The sequence below is a fragment of the Aythya ferina genome (genome assembly GCF_964211825.1).
Source record: "Aythya ferina genome assembly, chromosome: 2".
NCBI classification, from domain to species: Eukaryota; Metazoa; Chordata; class Aves; order Anseriformes; family Anatidae; genus Aythya; species Aythya ferina.
In genome coordinates, this window is record NC_140297.1 from 137,509,073 (window position 1) to 137,530,620 (window position 21,548).

At 45.0% G+C, this 21,548-nt stretch overlaps 1 protein-coding gene across 1 annotated transcript in view; it reads left to right on the forward strand.

Moving 5' to 3' along the window:
- The window catches only part of SDC2 (syndecan 2), a 57,674-nt gene that overhangs the window by 26,046 nt on the left and 10,080 nt on the right, over positions 1-21,548 (forward strand). The window contains exon 2 of the mRNA XM_084509605.1: positions 19,283-19,394. Within this exon, the coding sequence (XP_084365731.1) occupies positions 19,283-19,394 (112 nt within the window). The remainder of the gene's footprint in view (positions 1-19,282; positions 19,395-21,548) is intronic.

The window sequence follows — 21,548 nt, forward strand, 5'->3', positions numbered from 1 at the left end:
CAGCGTGTGCTCCCCTGTACACAGCGGATGGTATTGGAGAAGAATCTGCTACGTTACCATTTGTTTAATGGCTACACAGGGTGGAATTAACAACTGGAAGAGAGTCGTAGTGCTCCAAGTGTGAAACAATAGCAGTCATCAAAAGACGATAAGCAGCATTAGAAGGGTAAAAAGTTTAAAATTTTGCTGGCTAATTAGCAGAGTACTCAGTGCCAGAAGAGTTGGCTTTCTGTGCAGCCATGTCTGCACATTTAGTCACAAAACAGCGGTGTCTGGGTGCTGCAATAGCTGCTGTTGTGCATGGCCAGAGAAATACAGCCTTTCCTCGCTGAAAGAAGCCTGCAGTCAGAAGTTATGCTGCGCTTGCTCTTTCTTCCTTCCTTACACAGCATCCAGAGAAATGAGCACCCGCTGTCCAAGCCCAGGGACAAGTCGCCTACTTGGTTGGGTTAGGAAGTGTCACTACCAATAAACAGAGATCCCTTCTTGGAACCATCAACCCCAAAAGTATGGGGCTGCGCTCTGAAGGCGTAGGGTTTGGGTTTTTGTTTTTTTCCGTGCAGCTTACGGCAGCGCTGAGATCCTGAGGTTTCTTTCCAAGCCTCGTAAATGCCCTGTTGCCGCAGTAATTGTGCCCTTGGAAAATGCAGAAGATTTGCTGGCTTTGCAAAGTGCCTCTCCACTGTGTTATTTCAGAACTCGTTCAGACCAACGGGAACCTGACTTTATAGGTGCCATTTCATTTCAGTCAGAGATTGATACCTGAATTTAACTTGTGTTCAGCTGTTAACTCTTGGTCTGCATCTTGTGTACAACAGGAGTTTTGCTAGCTGTGCCCCGTGGCTCCAGGGGATTACCTTTTTATGTTTTTCCTCCTGAAAGTCAGATTAACCACTTCCTGAAGATGCTAAAAGCTTTAGGAGGCACACGTTCTCTCTGGATGTTTTCATTAATAGGCTTGTTTCAGTTGGAAGAGAGGTGTCTGAGTTCAGACACCTAAAACCAGGACTGCGAGCAGCCACTGATCTGTAGAAGGAGCTTTTGGTCCTAAATTTAGCTGCTCTGAAGATGCATGCCTGAAATACACAGTGACTCTCTCCCCATCCTCTCAGTCTCACCTGAGAGTGCTGCTCCATTAAAGCCCTGCAATGGATAACCTTGCACGAGGCCGGTGGCTTCAAAATGAGAGGTGAAATCTGTCTGTAGTGATTATGCTAATTGCATAAGTGATACCGAGAGGGACAGAAATGGTCTCGAGCGCTGATTTTGTGTGGCCAGCTGACAGGTGGTGCCTTCTGGGCACTCTCTGCAGCCCCAGAAGCTCGCTCCGTTCCTCTCACTTCGCCGCTCAGGTACCAGCTGTGCTCACATAAGTGGCCACGGGCTTTCGGTAAAGCTGATGGACTTATGGTAATGACTTTATGAAATGCCTTTGCTGACAAAATCCAGTTATCCAAGCCCATTGCCAGCGTGTGCTTGCCGTGGCACACCACGGGGCACGTGGCAGTGCCCCCTCAGGTCGCCACTTTGATCCTTCACCTCCCTGCGCCAAGCAGAAAGTGGCACCGAGAGGAGGAGCAGATGCAGACGAGAGGTTTGAAAAACTTGTAGGTTTCATCCAAGGCTGTCTTTTAGGCCAAGGCACTTTCCACCAGGCCAGCTGAAAGCCCCATCCCATGCAGGAGCCACCATCGAGCTCAGGTGGCTGCCGAGCAGCAGGTGCTGGGCTCCCTGTCCAGACCAGCCGCGATGCTGGGCAAGTGCCAGAGGCTCGGGGTTTGTTGGTGAGTAAATATGTGGGGCAGGAGCTGCCTTTAAATTAGCTGTCAGCTGAGATGTGTGAAACCCGCTGTCCATGTCCCAGTTAGAGAGAACTGGTTTCACCTTCACTGCATCTCAATTAAATGGCAGAACTCAGGCGGCTGCAGGACGGCCTGTCTGCCCCAGCCAAGTGATGCAAGAGGCTCTGCCACATGAAATCCTTGTTTCGGGGAGAGGATGAAGGGCTGGACAGGTGGCAGACGCTACTCATGCGCTTTGGATACCAAAGAGAACGCTGTGCAACACAATAAAGGAATATTTAAAGGCTGGGCATTAATCCGCGCGGCTCCAGAAGTAGGGTAATCCAGGTGTGACCTGCCACAAGGTGCGGCGAGCCCCTGGAGCTGCCTGTCAGCAGCTTTACTGCAGCCTTGGTCCCATGGCTCGGCCAGAGGGCCCACATCTCCTTCTTGGCCTCAATTTCCCTGCCAGGGAAGCTTCTCTCTTTCCCTTGGGCACAGCCATCAGCTGTGTGCCCGCGAAGTTGTTGCTAGCCAGGTCTGCGGGGCTCAGTGAGCGAGGGATGCTTACATCTTCACAAAAACGTGTCAGCACGGATTAGGTTGTTAAAAGGAATGAAGTAAGCCTTTGAATCCCCAACATGACAGTCTTAATCCCGGAGTCATTACAACATCAAGCAACAAGTCTGGAAAAGCCGGGGAGTTGGAGGCTGCTGCCCGGGACGGCTGCAGCCGGAGCAGCCCAGCAATTCGGGGCCACCACCGCCTCCTCCGGCAGTGCTGGGGTTTCAAAAGGAGGGAAGATGAGGATATGTTGCTCTCCTTTGGCAAAGCCACCGTGCTTTTATTACAATAGTGCATCCAGAGGGGAAATAACACGGGGAATGGCTGCCATAACTGGGGGGTTTATGGTATCGTCCACGCTTTGCTTTGAGAATACCAGCCCGAGACTTGACGTGTGCTGGGATCGCTGTGAGTGCTGACTGAATCTGTGATTAATTCATCTTTAGCTTTGGGGTATAAAAAGGGAGTATGTGCCCTGGAAATTTTTCCAGCTGCTCACAGAGAAGCAATAATGAAAGTTGAGCGCGGAGATTGATTGATTACTCGCAGATTATAGAGCAGTAATTGCAGACAGTTTTACTGTTAAACACTGCTTGGTATTAAACCACTTTTTTATAGCAGACTAGGAAGGCAGATGTCCATTTAATCTGTTTGGCTCCCTCAGCACTGCATAATGTCATGAATGACAACCTTCTCCAGCAAAATGGGAACCTTCGGCTGCGTGTTCCAGTGGAGCATGCCTGGAAGGGAGCGAGCGAGCAGCTTGTTCCGCCGAGTGAGTCATGGCTGAACGTGAGCTTTATGAGATGATCGAGCTGACTATCAGTCAGTAACAGGATGCTAAATGGATTTCCTAAGGTGGTATAAGGTGTTGAGGTATCTTTTTTGCATGGATCTTCTGTATTGGTTTTAAAAAGAAAGTGGTACTGAGATGACAAAATTTAGAAGTGACGCTTTTACATTTTGCTTCAGCAAACACTGGAGGAACACTTCCCATTTTTTGTTCCCTTTGGATTGCGGCTGTGATGAGCACAAAGAGTGGAGCAGCAGAACCCCCTTGGTCTCCACAAAATGGGATTTCTGAAAATCGGGTCCCAATCTCTAGACTGACTCGTCGCAGAGCTGGCCCAGGCTGGGCGAGGAGAAGTTAACTTCCTGCGCCTGCGTGCCTGGGCACAGCTCGATGGAAACTTCTCATCAGCTTTCTAATGACAATCTGGGCTTTTCACTGCGCATGCAAATTGTGTGCAACTCCGGACCGGCTCTAGTGGGAAAGCAGTGAAGAAAAAGCATTGTTTGTCCCCATAAAGGCCACCGGCGGCTTGCCTGGAGGAGTGCATTGGGCTCCCAGCACCGTTTGCTGCCTGCCCGAAGCTGGTGGCTGCTGGCACGGGGTGTGGGGGCAGGTTGGATGTACCTGGCTGGGATGTAGCAGGTTGGAGGTACCTGTCCTTTTCCCTGCTGTTTGGTCTGGGTTGGAAGCTGCAGGAACATCTATAGGAGATTTGAAGCTGGGAAGAGCGTTAGGCTCGCTGAATGTTGCCTTTTCCTTTTTAAAATTGCAAACAGCCTAATGAAGAAAGGGGTCTTGGGGTAGGAAATAAAGAGCGAGCTCTTGCTTCACAGCAGACCGAGGAGCGTCCGAGCAGATGGGGCTGTCGACAGCGCCTTGTGACTCTTGCCTCACTCTGGTAATTGAAAACCAAAGCATTATCCTGCAGCTTGTTTTCTTCCGCCCGCGCTGTTTCCTTGGATTTGTGTCACTTTTTGGTGTTCTTCCCCATAACTGTTCATTTTTTCCCCTTCAAACTAATTTTACAAGAGCTTTTACATAGAGGCTTGTTAAGCCTCTGGGTTGCATAACCTGCTGTATTGGAGCCCTAAGCCAGTAATCTGCTCTTTGAGACCATCACACGTTTCCCGTGGGGATTGCAGCGTGAGCGTATGTGTGTGCACACGTAATTAATGGAGGAAGGAAAATCACTGCCAGGACTTGAACGAGGGCCTTTATTCTCCAGAAGGGACGGTGCTCTGGCAGTCAGGGAAATGAACAGTTTCAGCACAGCGAATTCTTGGGGTGTCAGAGCAGCTTGATAAGCCAATTTCTCCATAAGGGAAGCGTAGCTGTGTATTTCACCAGATGATATTATTCATTTTTTTGTGGGACGAGCCCAGTATGGACTCATTTTTTAAAGAAATGGAGTGAGCTGATGACTCCACTCTATCAAAATGCTGGTAGCTGTTTCGTTCTTCTGCCTAATGATTGTTGTTTATCGTGTCATTAGGAAGTCGGATGAACTTCTGGGTGACTTTTAAGAAACAACATCAGTGACAAACATGAAGAGAGCTTCCAGCAGAAATGCTCTTCAGCTTCTCAGTTCTCAAGTGGTTCCTGGTCATCTTCTGTCCTCATTCAATTACTGTCCTTGAAAATGGCGTATGAAAGTATCTTTCTAATCTCTTCTGTCTGTCCAAAGTGCCTGAAGAAGTGCTGCTTGCCATGATGCAACATGTTGCAATGGCCTCCTCACGATTTTCTTCCCCGATATATCATATAAAGCAGCCTCCATTTATATTGTTTGCAGAATTGTACTTATCAACACATTCTTAATCTAATTTGCTGATGTCTGGTTATCAGAAAACCTGATTTACACACTTCATGTTCTGCCCTGTAAGGAGAGGTTTGCTCTTGATTGAAGTCCAAGTGTCTAATCTGAAAAGAAGTTAAATTATTAGTGTAAGAGAAAAAAAATCTCTCTACAGCTTACAACACAACCATGTTACAGGTGTATCCTTCCATCTCTCTGTATAGATGTGCATGTTAAAAACGCAGCTTTGCTTTGCATTGCTCTCATATAAAGCAGTCCTTGACTATTCTGTGTTCTTAGACTGATGCAAGTGTACTAGTGGTGTTGTGGCAGTGCAAAACCTGTGGCCGTGCTGTGGCAGATGTGCAAGTTTTGCCGTATGGCATCTCTAAGCAGGGTCTTTACCCTTCCCCTGTTTGTCCTCAGATTTGTTTTTAAGCTTCCAGAACTCAGGGAAGTCGACAGGTTTGTGTGAGGTCAGGTCTATTAAGCAGCCAACATCCTTACTGCTTAGGCTGATGAAACCCCTTTTTGTTTTTTTTTCCATTTCAGAGTGCTGAGTGACCCTTTTTACTGAAGCAAACAAAAACAGGAACTAAGAAGCTTTCTAATTCCGTCGGTGTAGCAACCTTTTTTATTGTTTGCAGAGGAAAAGAAGTGTTTCGAATTAAACTTCTGTTATTAATCTGGGGATAGCCTTGTAAAGTACAATTGCTTTGGACAGATCTACAATGAATCCTTATGAGAACGTGTTCGTTTGACTGACAGCTACATAGAGCAGATTATGTGCTGCATTTCTGAAGCAGAACTGTTGGAAAGAAAAGAAGGTGCTGATAATAGGAATACATTTGTGCTGGATCTAAAATAACTCAAGGTTGGCAGATTACTTACCCATTATGTTCATTATTTTTGCCAACACCTAGCTATGTTAAGGAAAACAAAGATGCCAGCGCTGAATTAGCTGCTTCCATAAAACATTAGTGAAAAGGTGTTTTCCTGGTACTTGCAAACTTCACTGAAACTTGACTTAAAAAACATTTCTTCTTTCCATTTGCTCAGCAAGGTACAGATTTAACATAGGAATACCAGTTCTGATGACACAAAGGGTCACTGGCCGCACCAGCTTTCAAGTTATGAAACTTGGAAGTGAAAGGATGAGCTTTTGTAGATAGCGTGTGGACTCGCAGGCAAATAGCCATGGCAGCTAAAACCATCCTTGTCACAGCCATTTCCCTGCGTTTGCTGGAGGATATTGCTGTCAAAGAGCTGAAAGTTCTCCTCAGCCGTCACGATTTACATGATTATTCCACGCCGTGAAGTGTTGTTGGTAGGAAACCCAAGAGCCCTGCTGATGCAGCAGTGCACAGAGTGTGGCTCCGGGGCAGCGGGCGCATGTGCGGCTCAGTGGTCTCAGCTGTGGGATGTGTGGGAAGAGCATTGACTCGACCCCAAACCCAAGAGTTGCTCACCATGTAAGTATTTCTGTTCAGTAGGAAGGTAGAGGAAACATGATAGAGGTGCCCTGATAATTTGGAAGGGGAGAAGAGAGAGGGAAGCTCTCAAGGCATGCCCAGTGAGGAGAATAGGCCACGGGTTATAATTCAGGGAAGGCTGCTGTGCTGGCACTTGGCTTCTCAGTTGATACCTCCAGGCACGAGCCTGCAGAAGACTGAGATTGCTTTTTGATGTGTGCTGATGTGTGGAGAGTTGAGGTTTACTTTTCCTCCCGTGTCACAGAAATATGGCCCTCAAACTGGCGACCTTTACCTGACAAGGGGTTTACGAATAGCGCTTGGTGTTTGTTTTTTGAGTTCAAAGCCTGAGAAATTTACCTTTCTTTTTTCCTCTTCACTTGCTCACCTCCCAAGCCAGGTGCTGTGTTTTCTTACTGAGTAGGTAAACACATTTGCTAGCTTCTGTTTCTCTACAACAGATACTTAAAAAAAAAAAAAAAAAAAGCGTACAAATTAAATCTCATGCTCTAGAAAAGATGTGGATTTGGTCTGTTTCTTCTGCCTTGTGCTCATGTTGCCCCCTCGCAGGATGCAGCTTAAGTGGTTATCCAGACTCCTGGCAGCAGCGCAGTGATCTGTAGGATATTAGAAGTGTATCATGAAAATAAGGAAAAAAATAAAATTAAAATGGAAGTTGACAGGCCCCTTTCTGGTTTCTGCTCCGTTTTGTGCTGTATTGTAAGCAGGGCTTTAGCAATAATACAGGCAAAGCCTAACAAAGAGACTTGCTTGCTGGCAGAAAGTTGCTTAAAATAACTTACAGAGGATAAAGAGGCTGCCCAGGTCAATAATGCTGTGAAATCCTCAATGTGCAGCAGCTCCAGGAGGTTTTGTAGGCATATGGATTTTTAAAAGCTTTAGACTGCAGATCAGGCAGTAGAGATTGCAGAGTGCTGCTAACCTCGTATCGATGGTGTCGGGACATCTTTATGAAGGGTCAGGATTTGGCTGTAGAAATAGTGAAATCCTTGTTCCCTTCAGCAGATCCCTGATTTACAGTATGAATGCTAGGAGAAAGGATTGTTTAGTGCTTTGTTGACAAATATTAAATATAATTAAGAGTCTTTGCTGTGTTTTACTCTTCAGTCAGGTCTATGACTGTCAAAAATGCTGTCAGACAACTTACCTGGCTTACTTTCCTTTAAATCAAGGGAAGGAAATTTCCCTTTGTTATGGAAGGCAATATATTCTCTTTTTTTTTCCCTAGTTGTATATGGGATTATTTTTACAGCACTATCTGAAGGTAATCAATATGAAGAAAGCTTATTTTAGCCATTTTTCGTTGAAGGTAGGCGGTCCTGATTACTGGGAGCAACTTTGCTTTCATTCCAGTGGTCCTCCAGGCCGAGCAGCAGCTTTCTCGCCCGTGCTTTAAAATGAAAATTTATAACTTGCTGAAGAGTTGATTTTGTGTAATTCCTTGGTGTAATTCCAGCTGAAACTTTTAATTTGAGCAATTCCTATGCATTCAGAGCAGACTACCTGATTCTTTTTCTCTTCCTCTCCCCGAGCTCCTGGCTGGGAAGCTGGCTGGGGTTGCAGGCAGGGAGCCCACCCCGTCTGTCATCCTGGGTTGGGGAGCCGGGCGGGCTTGCCGGGGTGCCCCAGCCTTTTCTTCTCCCTGGTGGAAGCAGGGGAGCCGTGCCTGAAGGGCAGCATACCAGACAGAAGACTGCTCCTGATGCCGTGCCGCCTGTGCAAGCTGCCGTATCTCTGATTTCACTCAACCGCTTTTATAGGAGAAGTTATTAGAGTGATGTTTTATCCCATCTGAAGTAAATTCAGCTCTTATCTTTGTACACATCAAAGGGAATGTGCACGCCGAGCCTTTGTAGCAGAAATTCAGTGAAGTAAGACGGGATCAGAGCGCCGAATCCAACAACTTAATCTTGTAGACCAGTAAGATGAGTGGGTGTTAGACTGGTTGGCACCTGGAAACACAATAAAGTTGTTTGTTGGCTTACGGTTTGGGGATCTGGGATACAAAGTAGTATCTCACCAGGATGAACCTGGTCTCTTCGTGCCTTCTGCTCGCTGTCTCTGTCCGAGAAGCAGAAAGTAGCAGATACCATTCATCTGCTTGGCTTCTCCTGACCTGATTTAACCCAGTTTGGGATTTATCAGTTCTGCCAGAGGACAATGGATCCCCCAGCTCTCTCCTTCCAGCCACCACCTGATCAGGTGGAAATAGTTACCTCAACACATGCAGTCGTGATCATTTCCGTGGACTCAATGAAGAAGACAGAATATGCAGTGTGTTCTGCTGGTTTACACCAAGTTCACATTAAACTGCTGATCAATTTACATTTTATATCATTAGGCAGTACCATTTTTGGAGAAAAGTCTTCACTGTTTGTCAGCACCCAAAGTAATATGAAAGATGATGATTTGTGTGATGGCTTTTTTTGTTTGGTTGTATTTTTTTTAAAGATATTTATTTAAAGGATGATTCTTTTCCCTCACGTTGAGGGCACAGCCTGTATATCTTGTTGAAACAAAACCGAGAGTGTAACATTTCACCTAAGCATTCTTAAAGCTTACCCGAGCTTTACTTTCCTTGAGTAAGAGCCTAGTGAGCCCGGGATATGGATGCGTTGCCACCAGCATCCATCTCTGTTCTAGATGATCAAGGGTTTCTCTTAGTTTAGAGTGGTTTATGACATCTTCTGAAATGTGTTGCACATGTTTGTTGGAGGGAGGGAAGTTCCTTCAGGCGGTTGCTATGATAGCACACAATTTTAGAAAGATCAAACAGATTTCATATCTACCAGTGGCTGTTTTTCACCTGCGGAGAGCTTTGGTGGGACATCACCAGAGTCTGCTGGCTATATCTGGCAAGCAGAAGTGCCCGCTGAGGTCCAAGGACCTTGGTGTTCAAAGACTAATTGTCTATTGAGTACCAGGTTCTGCTTGCTCACCATGCTGCATCCAAGAAGTGCAAATCTTTAAAATCACAGTCTTTAAACTCTGAAGCCTGATTCCTCATCACCTTTGGCAAGCTTCAGGTGCGATGCATAATCTTTACGGGTAATATTTAATTGGCGTTGGATGTAACTTGAGTAATGTATTTGTTTTATGTGCAATCCACCCATTCATTCTAAAGGAATTTAATTGATTGAGATAGGTCATTGCAAATTGCTGCTACTAGTGGCAAAAATATCTTAATTTAAACGATTTCGTGTTAGTTGATTGTGGACTCCTCACATGGGGTTATTTTGTTGAAATCCATGGACTGGAAAGGAATCGATATGGGGCTTTTGAAACTGGTGGAGGTTTGCAGTGCTCCCACTACGATTGATTACAGCTGCTTTTGTAGGGCTCGAAAAAAGAACAATCTGTATTAAAAACATCATTCTTTGGTATGAGCTTGAGCAGTTCCAAATAGGTTTCCATGGGGGCTGCCCTGCAATTTGACCACTTCAAGGGATTGCAGTAATCACCAGTGGGCCAGGGCAGTGAGGCAGAGGAAAGGCTATTAGGTGGGAAGTTATTGGCATGCATGCCAGGGAGGTTGCCCTGGCAGCTTTAATCATTCATCCACATTCTCCAGAGGAGGGAGGAAAATATGTGTTCGTTCCTCCGATTGATTAGGAAAAAGGATCGGTAAAGCATAGAAGGAGAGGGGAGGCGTGGATGGAAAAGCCAACGCACATCAAAAGCACTGACCGGGGCAGGTACGGGTAGTTAGGACCTGGATTGCAAAAGTTACCTGCATCTCCCATTAGGGTCAGGCTGGTGATGAGCGATTCGAAGATACCCTAACCTCTTCATTCAGCGCTTTCAAAGGAACACATTTAGCTTCTCGGTCACGGCTGTGCCTTAAATTTAACCTGTCTGCACATGGGCTGATGTGTCCTGAAGAAGCTGATTAGCGTTTCGAGCCATGACAACGATTTGCATGGTGTTTTTGATCCTATTTTTGGTGAAACTGATCGGTGCTTTTTGGAAAACGTGCAGAAAATTGCTATGCTAATTGAGATAAATCAATCCGTGATGCACATTGCTGGCTGCTAGCTGCTGATGCTGGTTCACCCGCACCCTGCCCTTTCATATTTCAGTCTGGAGTAGCACTTTGGAAGCTGATTCAGCTGTAGCCCGTCTAAAATAGTTTCCCTGTTATACTGTGCCTACGTCAAAGGCAGAGTTGAAGAATAAACTGTTCTTTGTACTGATTGATGGCTTGGCATGAAAGCTGCAAGAGCTCTGAATCTTTTAATTTTGGGATTCCCAGAGAAACTTTGGCGTTAAACTTTCACTTTTACGTGGGAAGCTAGAATTGCTTCACACTCTACCCTGACTGTTAAGCAGTCTTGAGGCTTTCAAGGTAAAGGAGAGAACTAAACTGCAGTGTTTGGCTCTGAATTTCACGGAGAGAATGGCCTGCTGGGGTAGAGTCAGGGAATGCCCAAATCATATAAAACCAGGGGCTTCATGTAAACAGCACAGCAGCACTGTTTGTCTGTAGTTTTGTTGGTGTGTTTATATCAGATTTGCCTCACGCTCCATCATTCCTAAGTAATGGTTGGAGTAAATCTAGGTGGTAATTGGATTAGGAAGGTTTCTTGGTCCTAACCTGTAGCCTCTGCGGAGGGGGGCTGACCACACAGCTCCTGTTCCCCTCTGGGGCCTAGAACAGCAGGAGGTTTTGAGTGCTGTAGAAAGAAAAGAAAATGCTGCCGTTTCAGGATTTTCAGCACATCTGTAATCTAGGTAACTTTTACTTGCTGAATTGTGGGCTAAGGCTGTGGGGCAGCTGAGAAGACTGCCCTGGTGAGGAGCTGGTCTTGACTGGAGTATAGCAATGGCAGAGGCCCAGAGAGGCAGAGCTTTGTTGTTTCAGGAGATTCTGCCTAACCAAATGAAGATACAGGTATCTTCTTCAGGGTGGGTAATGAAGGCATCTCCTGTAGGGGCAGACCCACCTCTGGTCTTGCGCAGTGGTCCTTTAACACATCTTCATGTGGGCTAAAGCCTTGTTAGATAGCCTAGGAGGGCTGTTGGATAATTGGAGTTCTCTCTGTTATTCATCTCCTAAATATCTGTTGCAACTGGAGTGCAAATGTAGCAAGCTTTGTGCTGTTCTTTGTCCCAAATCGGTACTCATGGTAAAAATGAAAGCTCTATCCCTACCTGCTGCAGTGCTTGCTTGCCTCCCTCCTGCATCTTTGCACAGCGACCTCTGTCCCACCCCGGGCAGCACAGCTCCTGGACGAGGAATTGGGTTAACAGAGAAGGAGTTTGATCTCTGTGCACCTAGTGGATAAATGATGCACAGCTGGAAGTCAGATGCTGTGAGAAGTGGAAAGATAGAAGCTTTTTCCGTCGGAATTTACCTCAGAACATTAGAGGAGGACATTTGTCTTTCTCCTCAAGGCAGGACAAGCCTCAGCTCTGAAACTGTAAGCAGGCCAAAGACTCACTATAGAGATCTGTGAGCCTTTCTAATGGGAAGAAAACCAATTCCAATTAAGCTTGAACAAGTTCTCCTGTTATCATTTTAAGTTCTGTTGTCACATAATGTACCATACGGCGTGCAATTGCACATTTGGGAATATTTCTGAAGGCGCAGATGATTGTTAGAAAACAGACACACAAATTTCTGTGACTTTGTTAGGGTGTGAACCGCAATCTATCGACTGCAACGTTGCTTTGGTACGTGGCCATCAGCAAAGGCTGGCTGAGGTAGTGGTGGCTTGTTGGTGTCTCCTCACCCTGGGGTGCTCTTTGCCTTCAGGTATTGCCCCGTGAGCACCATGGCTGCGATGTTGTCTTCTTCAGCACGAGTTACGCGGCTGCCGAAATGCCTGACGCCAGTGAAAGTTGTTTTTATTAATTCTGTCGCTGTCAAATACCGCCTCTGTTTTGGTAATTAGCCTGGCGTAACAGACTGTGTACATCTTAAAAGCACACATATTTTGACTCTTGGCTCCGACGTCAGGCGATCTCTGTACATCAGCTCCTTGGGTAGACGCCCGCTGCTGAGCACTCGCGGTAGCGAGGCGCTTTTCACTACTCGTGTTTATTTTGGGCTCAACACTTTTCCTCAGCCACCACGAATGGTCAAACGCTGTCTTCATCCGTCAGGGGAGGTTGGAAGCCCGGAGCTATGGTTTTGTGCAGCATCAGAAAGTTCTCCTTCACGAGGCCCAAGCAGCGTGAATAATCTTCCTGGCGTGTGGTGCCGGCGCCACACCAGGCCGCTGATGGTGCTGGGTTTAGTAGGGACACTCGCACAAACCCGATGTGCTGCTTCACCCTTACCTGAGGAAGGGCAGCGAATGTCCTCTACGCTTTTAAAAAATCCCTTTTGGGAATCAGCTGTAGCGGAACAAGTCACTGAAATTCAGCTGTGTCATTTCCTTGGCCAAAAACGCCGGTGGGGGAGGCAGGGGGCTGGAGCATGGTGGTACAGGCAGTTCCCAGCGTGAGGCTGGTTTTCACATCGCCTCTGTGGACGAAAAGGACTGGCACTGAAAGTCAGTGGCCCTGGGGAGCGCTTACAGGGTTTTGTGCAGGGCCGAGGTAGAGCTGGGAGACGGCTACTCTGTCAGAAATGATTCAGGGGAAATGAGCAAAGCAGATGGTCGTGTCCCTACGAAACGCTGGCTCTGGAACTAGCAAAATTCAGCCTGATGCTTGTTGTTATGGAAAGAAGGCTTCTGCTATGATTGCAGTTGCCCTAATTGTTGTGTAGGGTGGCTTTCCTGCCAACAATACCCACCCCACTAACACCACCCTTGTGCAGGCAGCGTGCTGTCTCCAAGGGAGAAAATGGAGACCCCTTAGAGTGTTGTGCATAAATTACATTGCTAATTATTAGCTTTTTTTTTTTTTTTTTTTTTTTTTTTTTTTAAATCCCATGGCAGTCCTCCATTGTAACCCATACCACCACCATTTCTGCCTAAGGTCCCATTGCAGTTGGCTTTTGCTGAGAGGAATTTGGCCTGTGAGTGCTTGAAAGTGGCTACCATAACACTGAAAGGAAATAGTAGGGGCTACCTTGGAAGTAGTACTTCTTTCTTTCCCCTTTCTTCTGTGCCCACCTGTAGGACATGTCATTGAATGGGAAGAAAGGCATCCATAATAAGACATTTGGTGGAAAATATTTCTGGAGAGCCTAATCTTGTAATGTACAATCCTCCCTCAAAATCACGTGTTGGTAGCAGGGTGCAGGCAGGCCACACAGGGGTGCCCAGGCTGAAGGAGGGGGGTGAGCACTGTCAGAGCCGTCAGCAGCTCGTCCCTGGGAAAAGGAACATGATGGAAATGGCAGGAGAAGCTCTGGGTAGCACGTTTCTCTGGGAAAAAGCAGAGTTTCTTGTTTCAAACAGAATCATGGAAAGGTTTGTGTTAGAAGGGACATAAAAGCCCACCCAGTTCCAGCCCCCTGCCATGGGCAGGGACACCTCCCACCAGCCCAGGCTGCCCAAAGCCCCATCCAGCCTGGCCTTGAGTACCTCCAGGGATGGGGCAGCCACAGCTTCTCTGGGTAATGACTTTTATTCCAGGACCAAGCTAACAAACTCTTTAGGGGATGGTCTCACTAGCATTCCTGGTGTAATGAGGGAAGACAAACAGCAAGCAGCGTTAGCAAGATGCCTGCTGGCTTTGGGATCAGCAGTGCTGTGGCTGAGGTCTGTTAGGACCAACTCCTGTGAGGGCACAGATCATAGACCTTTTGCAGGAAGCCTACAAGGAAGTACATTTTCTCCTTCTCCTTTTCTCCACTCCACTTCTCTGTGAGAGTCTCTTCAGTGGCCCCTCAGGCTTTAGATGAATATATTCACGTATTTAGCTTTCCAAAAAGGTAGTATATATGGACAATAACTCACTTTGATGAACTCGGAATCACCAGCTGAACATACTTTAATACCTGTGCTAATTGAACAGCACAATCTGTTAATAGGAGAGGAAAATGTGTTTTCCTTTCTCTTCCTTACATATGAGATTTGTGACTAATCAACAGCTGTAATGCTTGCAAATTTTTAGAGCCTTCTGGCTGAGAGATTGGTGATATAACATCACTTTTAAAATATTAGTCTGGTTCTGTGCATACTAAACGGGTTACATCTCAGATTTCCATCTGGGGGAAAAGGGAGGCAATGTACCATTAATAACCTTGCTGCAAACCTCAAATTCTCTGTCCCATAGATAGACCAAAAAAGGGAGAGAGAGAAATTTGAGTGCATCTGTAAGTAATAAAATGTTTCCTTCCATATGTCAGTTACTCACTGCTCTTTCAAACAGCCACGACATGCGTGGTAGACATGACTTCCTCCTCTTTCTTCTCCACTGCTCCTTACACCAGCTTTCTTGGCTTCATCCTTATGACATAAATGTCTTTAATGTCCTACTCCTAAATCATCCCCACGTAATGGGAGGACTGACTGTAACAAAAGGGAATGGCTAGTACAGGGCAATCTTTATTATTTTTTTTTTAAGTACATAAATAAATGTGTGCCATCCATTTCCAGCCCTGCTGCTGTCTGGGGGTTGTTTTTAATTTTTGCCATCACAATTTTGATTAATGATTTATGCCTTTCATAAGGAGATGAGTCAGAGGGGGTTTTTGCTTCCTCTCATTTTGTGCCAGAATGAGAGGTGTGTTTTTTTGTGGTTGTTGTTTTCTATTTTTAGGATGTCCTGGATGATCCTGAATCTATTAACCTGAAAATCATTACAAGTTTAAGCTTAAATAAAGACTCTGAGATTTCAAATTCAACATAAAACTGGTATGGGGGTATCTTCTATCTTGTACTTGATGGGTGCTAATCTGCACTACATCCATGATATTTAGCTTGATGCCAGTACAGGCAATAACCAGGCAGGAATCAGTGAACGTTGGCATGTAGTATGTGAAGTATTCAGGTCACAGGATTTTGCAGCATTATATTCTTGGAATAAAAAAGTAAGTGGGATAACAATGACAGACGAGAATGCAATCTCTGTCAAGAGGTAATGAGCAGTTTCTGTGGCTTCAGGGCCAGATTAAAGGACTGATAACATAGACATCCTTGCCTGGTGCTCCTGCCGTTTTAACAGAACTGAAAATAATGCTGTTACATAAAAGTGACACGAGGGCCATCAATTCAGTTGGTAGCCATGGGAAATTGCCCCTTAAATATTTGGCCTTCAGAGTAACTTACAGAAGATTCATGGCATTAGAATTTGCAAAGTTATTTTTCTCCTAAATGCATTAAAGTGCTAGCACAGACCTTTCCCTGTGCAAGCACGCTGACAATAGGCTCATTTTTCCAACTTATCTATTCTGGACACCCTGGAATTGGTCCATGGGCCCCCATGGATTCCCAGCTGACAAGCAAGAAAACATTTGTCAAGCAAATATTAAATCAAATTCATTTTACATAGTGTAAAATTGTGAAGCTTAGCTTCAGTGCTTGATACTCACTTAAGCACCGTGAAGTATTCTTTTATTTCTATTAACCGGCTCTCATTTTTCTAAGCTTAATCTCCATGGAATTATTTTTAATGGCTGTGTAGAAATGTTAACTCTGTTTTTTTTTCTTATTATTATTATTTCTTAAGACAGTTTCTGTTCCGAGTGGACTGAAGGAGTTGCGTGCTGCTGAGAAACTGGAAAAGAGACACGAGCTGTGGGTGTAGAGGGGATGCTCCCATCCTAACTCCAGCTACATGGGGACAGTGCAGTGCAGTGCAGTGCAGCCAACATGTGGGGATTTTTAAGCCAGGGATTGCTTCTTTGCCCCTGTGCTTTGAAAGGGGGCTTGTGTCCTGCCCAGGTTCTACAGGGGAGAATTGTTTGTGCTGGAAATGGGCTGAAATAAGGGGCTTTCTGTCCAGGGAAGCTGCAAAGCGTCTTCCTCAGATGGAGCTTGAGGTCTAATCTGAATGCGCTTGGGGCTCACTCTAACATTTATTTCTCTTAAATAACATTTATTTATTACTATTTATGTAGTAAGCAGTGTACTAGCTCTATAAGAGCCTGTGGGGAGCAGCTTTCTCATTCTGATGGAGCCGTGCCACCCACAACACTAGATATTCAGTAATTTTTCACATTGTATGTCCTTTGCATCCCCAGAATAAAAGACAATGGGTGCTAAAATTACTGCTGAAAACTACCCGGGCTTTTCTTGCATTTCTGTCCGTCTGTTTTCAGCTGACTTAAATCTTCCGAGCATCTCGGCCTAGCTAGAAATGGAAGCTTTTGGCAGCCAAAAAGCCATAATTCATTGAAAGAAACGGAGTGAATGTGATGGTAGGGAGCCTGGCTGACTAGGGCACTCAAAGCTTGGGCTGGGTTGGGTTGGCTGCTCGGCTGTCTTTCAGAAACCGAGTCTTTGGAAGAACTTGTCCGGGGTCTTTTCAGTCTTCGCTGACTCCTGTGAGGCTGGGAAGAGCGACAAAACAGGGCTGTTTGTTTTGGAGGAGGGGCATCTGCTTGTTGTTGTTGTTGTTTGATTTTTTTTTTTCCTCTTTTTTCTTTTTTATCGTTGTTTGTTCAATTCTGCTAAGTTTGCTACTGATACAGACAGCATTGGGAAATGGCCTGGGGAATAAGTTGATTGTTAAGTTTGTATTTTTATTCAATAGTGAAAATTCCGGGCATGGTGTTGGGATGCCTCTGTGCTCACTCAGACCTATTTTCATTCATTAGCATTCACAAACCCAGGCGGCCTCACAGCCGTTGCCAATTTCTATTGGCAATTTCCATTGCTACGAAATTTCTACAGGTAGATCATATTATTTATATTTTTTCCCAGCTTGGAGTTGGTAATATTTATTATCCTTGCTACCTTTTGAATACCATGTGTCTTTTCGGTGCTCATTGCCAGCCACCTGCCTTTCCTTTTAATAATGTTTTGGCTTTTTTTCCTGCCTGATATTGAGGCTGTTTTTACTGGGATGGTGGCTGAGAGCAAAATGGGGTGAAGTGGCTTGTCCCATTGTCGCAGCCTGATCAACAGCAGGATATTTGTCCTGCACCGGGGACTTGTTTTCCTATACGGAAGCGATCTCAGCTGAGCCTTAATTACAATCCCACCTTTGCACCTACCGAGGCACTTGAAGGCTTCCTTTGGAGACATCTTTTAAAGGAATTAAAGTCACTTGATGGTGACCAGGCATCGTCTTGAATTTCTGCTCTGGACTGCAGCCAGCTCCAGGCAGACCGTGTGAACGAGAAGCGGCAGCTGAGAGCAGGCCTTTTGGAAACCTATCTTAAAAACAGTCGTCATCTGTCCATCCCTACATCCATCACCCCACCCTGTATCCTGCAGGTAAAAGCTGCGGTACCAAGAGCAGGCTTTGACCAAGCACCATTTTATTTTTTTCCTCTTTAGAAGAAAAACAGGGTAATGCTGTTGTAGTTCAGAGCTGTTAGTAGGTACTGCCAGTGCAAAGGTCTGGCACTCTGAAATATGCTATTTTTTTTTGACCTGAGGGGAAAATATTACCTTGGAAACTCAGATTTGGGTTGTCTTATACATGAGTTACCCCTTTCACAGTTTGGTACCTTTTGTTCACTAAAATGGCCAATCGATGCCGTGCGGTAAAAAGCAATCACAGTGGGAAACCCTTGGGACTCAGAATGGAGTTTTGGGTGATTACATGAGATGCACATTGGTGTAATATTGCATTTTGCCTTAAAACTCACAGACTCCCAGGATGGCTGAGGCCAGCAGGGCCCTCTGGAGCCACCCGGTGCCACCCATGCCCAAGCAGGGACACCCAGAGCAGGGTGCCCAGCACCACGTCCAGGCGGCTGCTGAAGGGCTCCAAGGAGGAGACCCCACAGCCTCTGGGCAGCCTGTGCCAGGGCTCCGTCACCCGCACAGCACAGAAGGGCTTTCTGGAAAAAACTCCTTTGGAACTGCCATACTTCTCCTATTTTCAACAAGTTGTGGCAAACGTGTTCACAAAAATGATGGTAAAATTACCAGCAGTCATAGAGGCAGGTACCTTCTTGGTAATCAAAACCACGTAGCTGCCATAGGGTAATTTATGCTCTAGGAAATCACAAGCTGCTACAGAGGAAGGCAGTGTCTAATCTTTCAAAGCCTGAATTATCAACCTAAAATGATTATTGACACCTTGTTGTATTGGTGGTTCATTACAGCAGAATCCGTCTTTTATGGGGAAATAACTTGTAGGCTAGTGGTGGAAGTCACAAGAAGCTAATTTTAATAGCCTGTTGAAGCTAAAGCTAAATTTTAGGAGAGATGCCTCGATTTAGAAATTAAGGTAGCTTGCCTAACCAGAATTTGGTGAATGTGCTATCGATCCGTTTGGAAATGTCACAATCCTTTATCAACAGCGTTGTCTTTTAAATATTTGTATTTTGTAGACCCAGTTGTTCATTCTAACTTGTGAAGAGTTTAGTGAGGTTTGGCTCGATGTACATCAGAGGGGTTTTCTGCTACGTGCGCTTATTGCTTCCCATTTGAGATCAAATGACTGACTTCAGATGACAGCCCTTAGATTTGTACACTTGAGGTCCCGACAGAGGGTTTCAGTCCTGGGATTCGCTTCTTTCTTTTTTACAGAAGTGCTTCAGAGTGCATTGCAAATCCTGTTTATTCATTCATGCATTTAATGAGATGAAGTGTGATCAGAAGGAGACTTGCTTCCCACAGCTTGGGTAGTTTCTTAGTTTTCATTGTGTAGCCTTGGATATTTTTTTATGCTACGATTTTTACAAATTTCTTTAACATCTTCAACAAATGTGTTGCATAAACTGAAAATATAAACTGTTCAGTATACCAACATCAACCTTGGAAATAGGAGAGAAAATTAAGAGCCTGCTATGCTAGAGAGCTGTTATCTTTCTAACCATTCACTTTTATCTGTTTTCCAGAGAGCAGATCTGACCTCTGATAAGGATTTATACCTGGACAACAGCTCTGTTGAAGAAGCATCAGGCGTCTATCCAATTGATGATGATGATTATTCTTCTGGGTCAGGTTCAGGTAAGATAACATGTCACAATTTGAATTTTAAGAACTGTAAGAAATAATACAGTTAATTAAGGAAAAGCTGTGCAGTTTCCCTGTATGAACTGGATATCCTTTCAGTATCATCATCAGTGCTCTATTTACAGAGCACTGAGCACCCCTGAGGCTTGGGTTTTAAATATTAACTTTCTGCTCTTACTCCTTAGTTGCATCATTTCACTCCTCCCCCCCCCCGCATGTTATTTTCTCTCTGCTCTCCCTCCTTGGTTCTGTGTAGATCTCTCTGGAGTTTAGAAGTAAGGATTAGAGAAAGCTTACTTCTCCCTTGGCATAATGCTAATTTAGCAGTCTGTGTGAAAACATAGCAGCAGCGATCTTGTTTTCTCTTACATGCTCTCAGGTTCACGTAAACATAGTGTCCATTTATTTGTTGTTGTTCTTTTAAATTTAGAACTCTGGAAACTGCCAAACACATGGCAGTTTTCTCTGAGTTAATTACATCCATATACTGGATAAAGAAATTCATAAACATAACACACTGAGTTCTCAGACTTAAACACTCATTAGAGGCATGTAGCTAGCTTGTCATTCTTCAAAAAACTGTCAGTGAAACCTCATTAATCATTTCTGTTAGAAAGCCTCTTCATGAAACGTCTTCTAGACTGGCTGGGAGACTCCAGCTTTTAAAAGCTAGGTGTAGGATTGTATGGTAGGTCTGGAAGAGACATTTCCTTGTTGCTGTTAGCATTTGCTGTGCTGTTGTGGAAGTCCCGTGTATTTTCCAAGTTCGTTCCTTGTTTGTTTGGTGTTTTTGTAATCTGTCTCTCAATGTTTATATGTACTTGTGAATCTTAAAAGGTCGAGCCCTTCTTTTGTAACACCTTGTCTTTGCTACTATTGTAAGCCTCAGCTGAGATTTTTCACAGGAATTTTTGTTTTTGCTTTCTTTTGGAGGTTCGAAGATATTGTAAAATGAAGTCTAGAAAGGTCTGATCTTGCTGTCAGACAAATTCAGGCTCATTGGCCTCTGTCACCTGAGTGATACCCAGCATGTTAAAGCCGTCCACAATGTGAATTTTACGTTCCAGTGTGATCAGAGGCTTAATCAGACCTCCTTGCTGCAGACTTCTTTGCGGGAGAATTTCAGATTTCATTTGGGGGGTAGGAGGAAAGAGAATTTACGACTCAATGATTTCATACAGTCTAAGTACAATTTTGAGCTTTGAGAAAATTGCCATCCCAGTCTGTCGTGTCTTCAGGTGCTGGTGACTTGGTAAGCCTCAGGAAAGGAGATAGGTTGAGCATGAACAGAGTTATGGAGAAGGGTCTGTTTTCCTTTGTTTTCATCTGTCTGTGATATTTTAGCTGTTTCTTATATGGAAGACTCAAAATGCATCCCTTCTTTTGAAGTGTAAGGACTTCAAAAGAACTGGCTTCAGACTTCCTAAACCCATTGAAGTAGAAGAAGTGGATCCTGAAGGACAGAAAGTACCTCTAGACATCACCAACAGTAATGCCTTTACTTTCTCTTCTCTCCTTTCCTGTGCTCAGCCTTGAGCTATGGATGGAAGATGGAGTGCATAACGCACCAAGAAAATTGAGAGCTCTGGCACCTCATGTGACCTCTGGCAATCTCTCTTTCTTTCCTGTAAGAAAGTCGAAGAAGTCTCATTATAAGCTGAGACTATATGGACACCCCTCCAGAAAGCACGTGTGACAGTACCAAAATCTAATCCTTTTGAACAAAGGAAGGGGTCTAAGTTCAAATACTCTTCTGAGCAATGTTCAATCCTTAAGAAAAAAAAAAATCTCAAAAGGGAAGGAAATCGTCATCCCCTTTCCCCTGCTTAGCCTCACAGCCTACACCTGTGAGACTGAGGCTAGATGTATTTACTGCTGTCTCCATTTTGTGAGATAGAAAGTGTCCTGGGGTTGTACCGATGATGAATTTTCCTCATGCTATGTTGAATGTGGCTTCCTCTACTTGATACTCAGTGATGTAGTGTTCCTAGCTGCAAGAGACTTCCTACGCAAGACTGGTTTTCCTGCTATGTAATTCCACGCCAAGCAAACAGATCCAAGATGACAATGTGCTGACTCCTTTCCTTGGTATGAAAATTGCTAGCTGCCACCAGGCCTATGGAGATAGACAGAAATTGTCAGCACTGC